Source organism: Panulirus ornatus, chromosome 16 (genome assembly GCF_036320965.1).
Source record: "Panulirus ornatus isolate Po-2019 chromosome 16, ASM3632096v1, whole genome shotgun sequence".
Lineage (NCBI taxonomy): Eukaryota > Metazoa > Arthropoda > Malacostraca > Decapoda > Palinuridae > Panulirus > Panulirus ornatus.
In genome coordinates, this window is record NC_092239.1 from 44,427,687 (window position 1) to 44,440,186 (window position 12,500).

The following is a 12,500-nucleotide window of genomic DNA, read 5'->3' on the forward strand; positions in this document are numbered from 1 at the left end:
TCATGGTTCTCAGGCATATCTGTAAAAGTGGAAACGTAATGATTCTACAGATTGCCTCCCTCACTCAGCGTGGTCAGTATATGGTGTTCGATGGTACGGATGATTTTCGCTAGTTTCGTCCTTTGGAAAGTTTGTATGATACAGAAATGTCACGAGTCTGTCATCATGTGGCTATGTGCTGCAGACGCGACGATTAGAGACATCGAGAAGAAATGATGACAGAAATACAGCACTTGTTCCCAATGACGTAAATACAAACGCTAGGATTCAATCTGTAAGAACATGTCATTATTCTCATACTAATAATATGCTGACATGGTCAACACTAACATAAAACGAATTTTCTAGATAAATGAATAATTTCAAAGATAAAGTAATTAGATCATGATTTTTCACTTGCGTCTTTATAACCCCTGTATAAATTGTATGTACGTAGCAGTTGGTAGACAGACACCGACCAGGGAGGTATATTACTACCCCACCCGCCTGGTGTCAGGGGGGTTAAGTGATGGCTACGTAGTGAGCCACCACTTCAGTGGTTGTCAAGTTGTACTCCTCTGACCCAGGTAGCAGTCTTTCGTTTCTGCCTCACCCACACCTGGACTGCTGGCATTTTGTCCACAGACACACAATCTCTCTTTATCATACATAACGCTTGACAACACTTAACTCACACGCATCTTCGTCATTCTAGATTTTTCTGAGCACCGCGCGCTAGCCCTGCCTTTTGGCAAAACGGTAAGAGTAGTCGATATAATTAGTAGGTAGGAACATTAGGTAGAAACATATGGTAGAAGAAGTAGGTAAGAACAATAGGTAAAGACGGAAGGTTGAAAGAATTAGTACGTAGGAACATAAAACAGGAGGTTTAGGTAGTGGCAGTCAGTAGGAACATTAGGTAGAAACCTCTGCATTTACTGTGCGCTACACTTGCCCTCTGCCAGCAGCCTGCTAAAGGTGTGGCACTAAATGCTAAGAAGCGGCACTTGGCGTTCACTGGTTATGGAGACTATCGCCGTGGACATCCCGCTGAAAAAATTCCAGAAATGGAATAGACTTCAGAAAGATAGATAGATAGGTTGATAGATATAACAATTTCAGGCATTTTATTTCATCCTAAGACATTCCTAATGATTTTAATGATCATGATAATCATATCAACAATTATTGATATGTTCATGCAATGGAATCGACATTTCTTTGTCGGATATGAATAATGAAAATGATTCTTGTTTTGATTTTCGGGTCTGGTATGGATTTAGATCCACTGATCATCCGGCTTTTAGTTTTACATTAAATCCTGGAACGAATGAAAGCGATTGTGCAGAAACACTCTTAAAAGGAACATTCTCATTGGTTCTCTTGAGATATATCTAACAGAGGAGGAAGAGTTTAATTCTAAGTAAGTGTTCAGCACGAAACTAATTGAGGACTTAACTATGCAAAGAGAAACTAAAATGATGCTTGAAAGAAAAATGAAAGTATTTAATAACAGACAATTTGGATTGTTGATATCATAATCTAAATTTCTGTCATCTTCTGTAAGGTTTCCTCTCTTCTGCTGTGCTAACAGAACCTCCTCCTGCGGGTGGCGCCTGCTAACACTAGCAGGAAGTGAGGCGGGTTATTGTTAACAAGGAAATGAGGCGATTCATCATCCTTTTGTATCGCGGAAATCACTAGTCATTGTTAAGGTAGAGATTGACCCTTACGGTTAATTAATACCAAGCGGAGCCTTTCTACCTGCAAGTCAGTTATACAAACACCTGGTGACGAGATCTTCATCCTCTGCCAGCGACGGCCGACCACCAGCACAGCATAATCTGCTTTTCAGTTATAGGAACAAAATGATCGACATGAGGAATCTTGATCTAGAAATGGAAATATTTACCCCATTACATAGAATAATGTAATCATTAGATTATCTTTATTATCCTAAATGACATATGCTAAGTGGAAGCGTTGAAATTACCATAATGACCTGATACAAGAATTAGACCTTACAATCGGGTATCACTACCGCTTATACTTATTATACGTAGCTCCTATGGCGACCAGCCAGTGCTCATGTTGCCTCAACCTCATCTCTTTATAGAGATCTGGAAAATTATCTCGAAGTGTGGTGAGGTACAGGTTACCCCATGGAATGGTCCAGGTGTTAGAATGACCTGTTGCTGGTGATACCAGTGTCTTGTTCTCCATGTGTTACCATGGTCTGGAACCTTGACCTGTTACTGGTGACATCACTTGTGTTCATCTAGTGTTTCCATGATCTGTAACCATGACCTGTTATCATATGTATTACCGTGGTTAGTTATTGGTTTTACTATGGCCTGTTACTCATGTCACCATGGCCTGTTACTGGTGTTACCATAGCCTGTTACTGGTGTTATCATGGCCTATTACTGGTGTTACCATGGCCTGTTACTGATCTTTTCATCATCTGTCGGTTCAGGGGATTCAAAGAACACATCCCTAGTTAGAAACCAGAGAGAAAATTAAAAAAACTCACTACTGACTTTCTACTTCCTTTCATCATGCTGACCCACCTGGTTTCCCATAGGGAGTTTCCCAGCAGGAGGAGGAGCAGCGTCGCCTCTCCTCACGAAGGGCAGGACGCAGGTCAGGAGGGAGAGGTGCTTCTTCATCCATGCTGTTCCGCCCGTTGCCTACTTTTATTACCCTTAAAGCATCTCCCGTCTTCGCTTTCCCTCCAAATTTTCGTCAACTATCTTATCATCTGCTCGAAGTATAGGCAGAGCAGTTTGTGCATCCAGTGCGTCTTATCAAATTGCCTTTGTATAGTTAGGATAAGATAATGTTTATTCAAATATGAGCTCCGGCAACTCGACTTTCCCGCCAAGAGCTCAACCCTGACGTGAAAGTGAACGTATGTATATATAAGCCTGGCGGAGGTGAGGATGCCACAGTCATTCCCTCGCTCCTCTGCAGTTATGGCGTCAGTACAGGTGAGGAACGAAGTATTAGATAAGAAAATAAGACAGACGAGAAAATGCAAAGTTGGGTGGTGACACAGCGGCTAATAGAGCGTATCAAGTTAGGCGTCGACGGTGAACAGAAAACGAAGATGGTACCCGGGAGGTGTGATCCAGCCTCGTGGAATGTTCATAAGTGTTCGTCCAGTCTTTAAATATTTCGTGGTGTGCTTCATATTTAGGTAGTAGAATCTCCAGTTCAGTAACGTAATTTGATGTTCAGTGCGATGTAAATTGTAAATTCTCTAACATATTGTCATTTTAACAGTGTGTGTTTTTACATTTTTTGGTACGGTACTGCGTTGTGCTGTACCCTTACTGTACGGTGTAGCTATCTCGTGTGTGTGTGTGTGTCTGTGTGTTGCCACGTCTGTAATGCCTGTATATACATGTAACCTTATGTATTCAACACACACACACACACACACACACACACACCAACTCACGCCAGCCCTGAGGGAGAGGATGAGCAATTGGGTTGGTTGGCTGTGAACCGGCTGCCGTGTCCGGAATTCGAACCCGGATTCGTTATATTACAGTCACAACCGATGCCCACGTTGTTATGGAGGTCCTTATGCTGTTTGTTTGTGTGTGTGTGTGTGTGTGTGTGTGTGTGTGTGTGTGTGTGTGTTCTGATTACGTTCTGTCATTGTTTCCCGTCCAAATGTTTCATATTACTTGTGGTCATTTTCTTTTCTATACATTTTCTCGAAAATTTTATAGGCCGTAAATCGTTTCAGAAAGGCACAGGAAACATCTTCCTCTCCTCAGTCATCAAAACTTTGTTATGAAGTTTAAATTTGCTGGATATTCCTTGCTGGTGTGAAGCATTCCGCTTTGTTGGAATATTTCAACTTTAATTCTTTCTTTTGAGTCTGAACTGTAAACAAACAGATCGTCCTGGCAGAAATCGTCGTCTCTGTCCTTACAGAAATTCATCAAATCGTAGACAGAAAAACTAGAGTGACGTCAGGGATATCATGGCAATGAGGAGGCTACACGTTGGTCTGTCAGTACATATCTAACTCGCTTTCCTCCATTGTTGATAATTTCACCCACGTAAACTGCTGGATGACCATTACTTATGGTTCAGTAATTTGTCACAGTAATTCATTTCATGTTGGGATGAGTTATGATCATTACATTGCTGAGGAGTAAATGCGTTACAGAGGGTGTGACGCAAGCAGTGACGACCGCGTGTTACAACCGCCTTGGTAATGGGAGAGTTAGTGACGGCGGCGCGGTGGGCCAGCACTACAGTGGCTGTTATGTTCCCCTTCCAGGCACAGGCTGCTGTCTCCTCTTTCTGCTTTTCAAACAAGTGGGTTGCTGACACTCAGCCCACAGACACGGTCTCTATCTCGATAGCACTTAAGATTCAGTGCTAAACCTATTCCCAGTAGTTCATCCAAAATCCCCACTCTTTTCTCATTTTATGATTTCAAAACATTACAGATCAACCCCACAATAACATGGGTGTGACCACACTCCCGCACTTCATCCGGGGAGTACCATGTAACGAACGTTATGATATCTGCTTCCCAATTGCTTGGGAGCGTTGTTCAGGCGCTGTGATACTTTCTGTTTTGAGCAGATGTTCCACAACCACAGGAGGATTATTCTGCCAAGTATGAAGTACTGACCCCAGATTAGGGTGGTCCTTCCTCCAGCATACTCTAATCCAGTGAGGAAGAATAACCGTCCACCTTATATACTCCTCAGCAATCCGCTCTCTGCAACGATGCTTCTCCGTCCTCCGTCATGTGGCTGGTCTTTCCTTATTCTACGGGTAGAGGTCGGCCACTGCTCTCCTGAGCTGTCTGTGTGTATTCCTACCACAAACGTTGAACCCACGGCACACAGCTGCTTCCCATGAATCATGTGAGGAGACCAGCCAGCACACGATCCTCAACGTTCATGATGCCACCTTTCCTAGAACAGCGAAGATGAGGAATTTTCTTTCTTCTTTTGTCTTTTCTTCTTCATAAGACATTTTTACTTTTAAGAGTCAGGTCACCAGACATCTCGGTAGATACAATCAGTCTCATTCCTTCTCTCTTAATCTATTTTTTTTCATCCGAGTGTCATGATTGAGGCATGTTTCTTCGTGGGTCACGTCAGTTACTATTTACAATAGTTAAGAAAAAGAATTTCTTTTTTCTTTATCCACATTTGATGCTTTGCTGGATCGCTTTATTTTTGGTTATGGATTTTTAAGTTAATCGTATTCATATAATCACCCATGCTCCCTGGTCTGCTTCTTCGTAATACCACTTATGTCACCTCACAAATAAGTGCTAACTTAGTATCCGTAAAAAAATACATACATTGTTAAAACAAAACAACTCTCATAACACCTGAGTCATTGCCTCGAAACGTGCAACTGGGTTAAGGGAGAGAGGGAATAGCAAACGTGTCAAATAATTGACCCATGTGCAAAGATCCCAAGATTTTACGTTGACTGACTTCATGAATATTAACTGTTAAATGGTTGTCGAACTGATACCGGGGCCAAGAAAGTAGGAGGCAGTAGGAGATGAAACACAATTACTTACCAGTAACTTACACGAGACAGACCTATCGAACTAGACCACACGTCACACCTCTTATGGTTTCTAATCATTAGAGGAGTCTCCGAAGACCAATGTCTGACCCAGTATACTGACCTCTGGTGGAAATACAAGACTTAAAAGCCGGAGACGAATTCCAATTCACCCAAAGGGTCTTAGAAACCCCGAGCAAATAGTATAATGGACACTACAAACAAGAAGAAAATGGGGACAGACTTCCAGATAGGTACTGACCTGGAACCCTCACAACACACAACACAACACACCGTATGTCATCAACAGACAGTAAACAGTTGATGAAGTGGTCTCAACAGCCCGGTACACATATGAAACTAAAACATTTGACAGATGAGAGGTAAAGGACAAGGGTAGACAGCCCTAGCCCTCATATACCTAGACTTTATATCACTAGTCCTCACGTCCCTACCCTTGCAATCCCTAGACACCATGTCCCTAGCCCTCATATACCTAACCCTCATATCCCAAGCCTCCATATCTCTAGCCCACTGATCTCTAGTTCCCATATCCCTAACCCCGTATCCCTTGCCCCATACCCCTAGCCCTCGTATCCTTTGCCCTCATATCCATATCCTTCATATCCCTGGCCCTCATATCCATATCCTTCATATCCCTAGCCCTCATATCCATATCCTTCATATCCCTAGCCCTCATATCCATATCCTTCATATCCCTAGCCCTCATATCCATATCCTTCATATCCCTAGCCCTCATATCCATATCCTTCATATCCCTAGCCCTCATATCCATATCCTTCATATCCCTAGCCCTCATATCCATATCCTTCATATCCCTAGCCCTCACATCCATATCCTTCATATCCCTGGCCCTCATTCTCCCAAAGCATTCGTCTATCTTTACTTAACCTTTGCACAGCATCCCAACTTAACTACTGAGTACACTGTTAAGTTCTTACTCACTCGGCGGTCATCTGCCATACACCCTACATGACCACATCGTCGCAACAGACTTGCCCTCATGATTCTGTCAAGATTTATACACATCTCATACTTCTACGTCAGCCTTCTACGCCTATCCTCGTTACTCTACTTATGCGACGAAACGTACTCATCTTTAACGTTCCTGTATATCTATCTACCTATATATATATATATATATATATATATATATATATATATATATATATATATATATATATATATATATATATATATATATATATATATATATCCCTAGTGAAAGAGAAGAGAGAGGCATTTGGACGATTTTTGCAGGGAAAAAATGCAAATGAGTGGGAGATGTTGAAAAGAAAGAGGCCGGAGGTCAAGAGAAAGGTGCAAGTGGTGAAAAAGAGGGCAAATGAGGGTTGGGGTGAGAGAGTGTCATTAAATTTTAGGGAGAATAAAAAGATGTTTTGGAAGGAGGTAAATAAAGTGCGTAAGACAAGGGAGCAAATGGGAACTTCAGTGAAGGGGGCTAATGGGGAGGTGATACAAATAGTGATGATGTGAGAAGGAGATGGAGTGAGTATTTTGAAGGTTTGTTGAATGTGTTTGATGATAGAGTGGCAGATATAGGGTGTTTTGGTCGAGGTGGTGTGCAAAGTGAGAAGGTTAGGGAAAATGATTTGGTAAACAGAGAAGAGGTAGTAAAAGCTTTGCGGAAGATGAAAGCCGGCAAGGCAGCAGGTTTGGATGGTATTGCAGTGGAATTTATTAAAAAAGGGGGTGACTGTATTGTTGACTGGTTGGTAAGGTTATTTAATGTATGTATGATTCATGGTGAGGTGCCTGAGGATTGGCGGAATGCTTGCATAGTGCCATTGTACAAAGGCAAAGGGGATAAGATTGAGTGCTCAAATTACAGAGGTATAAGTTTGTTGAGCATTCCTGGTAAATTATATGGGAGGGTATTGATTGAGAGGGTGAAGTCATGTACAGAGCATCAGATTGGGGAAGAATAGTGTGGTTTCTGAAGTGGTAGAGGATGTGTGGACCAGGTGTTTGCTTTGAAGCATATATGTGAGAAATACTTAGAAAAGCAAATAGATTTGTATGTAGCATTTATGGATCTGGAGAAGGCATATGATAGAGTTGATAGAGATGCTCTGTGGAAGGTATTAAGAATATATGGTGTGGGAGGCAAGTTGTTAGAAGCAGTGAAAAGTTTTTATCGAGGATGTAAGGCATGTGTACGTGTAGGAAGAGAGGAAAGTGATTGGTTCTCAATGAATGTAGGTTTGCGGCAGGGGTGTGTGATGTCTCCATGGTTGTTTAAATTTGTTTATGGATGGGGTTGTTAGGGAGGTGAATACAAGTGTTTTGGAAAGAGGGGCAAGTATGCACTCTTTTGTGGATGAGAGAGCTTGGGAAGTGAGTCAGATGTTGTTCACCGATGATAAAGCGCTGGTGGCTGATTCATGTGAGAAACTGCAGAAGCTGGTGACTGAATTTGGTAAAGTGTGTGAAAGAAGAAAGTTAAGAGTAAATGCGAATAAGAGCAAGGCTATTAGGTACAGTAGGGTTGAGGGTCAAGTCAATTGGGAGGTAAGTTTGAATGGAGAAAAACTGGAGGAAGTAAAGTGTTTTAGATGTCTGGGAGTGGATCTGGCAGAGGATGGAACCATGGAAGAGGAAGTGAATCATAGGGTGGGGGAGGGGGCGAAAATCCTGGGAGCCTTGAAGAATGTGTGGAAGTCGAGAACATTATCTCGGAAAGCAAAAATGGGTATGTTTGAAGGAATAGTGGTTCCAACAATGTTGTATGGTTGCGAGGCGTGGGCTATGGATAGAGTTGTGCGCAGGAGGGTGGATGTGCTGGAAATGAGATGTTTGAGGACAATATGTGGTGTGAGGTGGTTTGATCGAGTAAGTAATGTAAGGGTAAGAGAGATGAGTGGAAATAAAAAGAGCGTGGTTGAGAGAGCAGAAGAGGGTGTTTTGAAATGGTTTGGTCACATGGAGAGAATGAGTGAGGAAAGATTGACCAAGAGGATATATGTGTCAGAGGTGGAGGGAACGAGGAGAAGTGGGAGACCAAATTGGAGGTGGAAAGATGGAGTGAAAAGATTTTGAGTGATCGGGGCCTGAACATGCAGGAGGGTGAAAGGCGTGCAAGGAATAGAGTGAATTGGAGCGATGTGGTATGCCGGGGTCGACGTGCTGTCAATGGATTGAACCAGGGCATGTGAAGCGTCTGGAGTAAACCATGGAAAGTTGTGTGGGGCCTGGATGTGGAAAGGGAGCTGTGGTTTCGGTGCATTATTACATGACAGCTAGAGACTGAGTGTGAACGAATGGGGCCTTTGTTGTCTTTTCCTAGCGCGACCTCGCACACATGAGGGGGGAGGGGGTTGTTATTCCATGTGTGGCGAGGTGGCGATGGGAATAAATAAAGGCAGACAGGATGAATTATGTCCATGTGTATATATATATATATATATATATATATATATGTCTATGTGTGTATATATATGTGTACATTGAGATGTATAGGTATGTATATTTGCGTGTGTGGACGTGTATGTATATACATGTGTATGCGGGTGGGTTGGGCCATTCTTTTGTCTGTTTCCTTGCGCTACCTCGCTAACGCGGGAGACAGCGACAAAGCAAAATAAATAAAATATATATATATGTATATATATATATATATATATATATATATATATATATATATATTTTCTTTGTTTTTCTTTTTTTTGTCGCTGTCTCCCGCGTTTGCGAGGTAGCGCAAGGAAACAGACGAAAGAAATGGCCCAACCCACCCCCATACACATATATATACATACGTCCAAACACGCAAATATACATACCTACAAAGCTTTCCATGGTTTACCCCAGACGCTTCACATGCCCTGATTCAATCCACTGACAGCACGTCAACCCCGGTGTACCACATCGATCCAATTCACTCTATTCCTTGCCCTCCTTTCACCCTCCTGCATGTTCGGCCCCGATCACACAAAATCTTATATATATATGTATATATATATATATATATATATATATATATATATATATATATATATATATATATATATATATATATATATATATATATATATTTATTTATTTATTTTATTTTATTATACTTTGTCGCTGTCTCCCGCGTTTGTGAGGTAGCGCAAGGAAACAGACGAAAGAAATGGCCCACCCCCCCCCCATACACATGTATATACATACGTCCACACACGCAAATATACATACCTACACAGCTTTCCATGGTTTACCCCAGACGCTTCACATGCCTTGATTCAATCCACTGACAGCACGTCAACCCCGGTATACCACATCGCTCCAATTCACTCTATTCCTTGCCCTCCTTTCACCCTCCTGCATGTTCAGGCCCCGATCACACAAAATCTTTTTCACTCCATCTTTCCACCTCCAATTTGGTCTCCCTCTTCTCCTTGTTCCCTCCACCTCCGACACATATATCCTCTTGGTCAATCTTTCCTCACTCATCCTCTCCATGTGCCCAAACCACTTCAAAACACCCTCTTCTGCTCTCTCAACCACGCTCTTTTTATTTCCACACATCTCTCTTACCCTTATGTTACTCACTCGATCAAACCACCTCACACCACACATTGTCCTCAAACATCTCATTTCCAGCACATCCATCCTCCTGCGCACAACTCTATCCATAGCCCACGCCTCGCAACCATACAACATTGTTGGAACCACTATTCCTTCAAACATACCCATTTTTGCTTTCCGAGATAATGTTCTCGACTTCCACACATTCTTCAAGGCCCCCAGGATTTTCGCCCCCTCCCCCACCCTATGATCCACTTCCGCTTCCATGGTTCCATCCGCTGCCAGATCCACTCCCAGATATCTAAAACACTTCACTTCCTCCAGTTTTTCTCTATTCAAACTCACCTCCCAATTGACTTGACCCTCAACCCTACTGTACCTAATAACCTTGCTCTTATTCACATTTACTCTTAACTTTCTTCTTCCACACACTTTTCCAAACTCAGTCACCAGCTTCTGCAGTTTCTCACATGAATCAGCCACCAGCGCTGTATCATCAGCGAACAACAACTGACTCACTTCCCAAGCTCTCTCATCCCCAACAGACTTCATACTTGCCCCTCTTTCCAAAACTCTTGCATTTACCTCCCTAACAACCCCATCCATAAACAAATTAAACAACCATGGAGACATCACACACCCCTGCCGCAAACCTACATTCACTGAGAACCAATCACTTTCCTCTCTTCCTACACGTACACATGCCTGACATCCTCGATAAAAACTTTTCACTGCTTCTAACAACTTTCCTCCCACACCATATATTCTTAATACCTTCCACAGAGCATCTCTATCAACTCTATCATATGCCTTCTCCAGATCCATAAATGCTACATACAAATCCATTTGCTTTTATATATATATATATATATATATATATATATATATATATATATATATATAGCTAGAAGGCCATTTGGTAAACATGTGATTGTTTATTATATGGCTTCCTAGCTACGTCTCTTCGTTGTATATCAACTTACTGTTATACTTCTCTCTTGTGTCTCCCCTGATGATGTGATTATTACACGAAAGTGGACTTGCGAACTTATACTGTTTCATTTTCCCCCGTGGACTCATTGGAATATCCTGATCACGCACAAAATTGTGATCCTTTCCAATACATATATATATATATATATATATATATATATATATATATATATATATATATATATATATATATATATATATATATATATATATATGTCACGCGGGGAGTGCTCATCCTCCTCGAAGGCTCAGATTGGGGTGTCTAAATGTGTGTGGATGTAACCAAGATGAGAAAAAAGGAGAGATAGGTAGCATGTTTGAGGAAAGGAACCTGGATGTTTTGGTTCTGAGTGAAACGAAGCTCAAGGGTGAAGGGGAAGAGTGGTTTGGGTAAGTCTTGGGAGTAACGTCAGGGGTTGGTGAGACAAGTGCAAAGGAAGGAGTAGCACTACCACTACTGAAGGAGGAGTGGCGGGAGTATGTGATACAGTGTAAGAAAGTAAACTCTAGATTGATATGGGTAAAACTGAAAGTGGATGGAGAGAGATGGGTGATTATTGGTGCCTATGCACCTGGTCATGAGAAGAAAGATCATGAGAGGCAAGTGTTTTGGGAGCAGCTGAGTGAGTGTGTTAGCAAAAGGTCAAGAAAAAGGTGCAAGAGGTGAAAAAGAGGGCAAATGGGAGTTGGGGAGAAAGAGTATAATCAAATTTTATTGAGAATAAAAAGATGTTTTGGAAGGAGGTAAATAAAGTGCGTAAGACAAGAGAACAAAAAGGAACATCGGTGAAGGAGGCTAATGAGGAGGTAATAACAAGCAGCGGTGAAGTGAAAAAGAGATGGAGTGAGTATTTTGAAGGTTTGTTGAATGTGTGTGATGATGGAGTGACAGATATATGGTGTTTTGGTCGAGGTGGTGTGCGAAGTGAGGGTCAAGGAGAATGGTTTGGGAAACAGAGAAGAGGAAGTGAAAGCTCTGCGGAAGATGAAAGCCGGCAAGGCGATGGGTTTGGATCGTATTGCTGTGGAATGTATTAAAAAAGTGGGTGACTCTGTTGTTGACTGGTTGGTGAGGATATTCAATATATGTATGGTTCATGGTGAAGTACCTGAGGATTGGAGGAATGCATGTATAGTTCCACTGTACAAAGGCATAGTGGATAAAGGTGAGTGTTCAAATTACAGAGGTATAAGTTTGTTGAGTATTCCTGGTAAATTATATGGGAGGGTATTGATTGAGAAGGTCAAGGCATGTACAGAGCATCAGATTGGGGAAGAGCAGTGTGGTTTCAGAAGTGGTAGAGGATGTGTGGATCAGGTGTTTGCTTTGAAAAATGTATGTGAGAAATACTTAGAAAAGCAAATGGATTTGTATGTAGCATTTATGGATCTGGAGAAAGCATATGATAGAGTTAATAGAA

At 41.8% G+C, this 12,500-nt stretch overlaps 1 protein-coding gene across 1 annotated transcript in view; it reads left to right on the forward strand.

Annotated features, from left to right (window-relative positions):
* Nucleotides 1-2,893: 2,893 nt before the first annotated feature.
* Nucleotides 2,894-12,500, forward strand: part of LOC139754280 (uncharacterized) — a 24,139-nt gene continuing 14,532 nt past the window's right edge. The window contains exon 1 of the mRNA XM_071671663.1: nucleotides 2,894-2,969. Within this exon, the coding sequence (XP_071527764.1) occupies nucleotides 2,922-2,969 (48 nt within the window). The 5' untranslated portion in view covers nucleotides 2,894-2,921. The remainder of the gene's footprint in view (nucleotides 2,970-12,500) is intronic.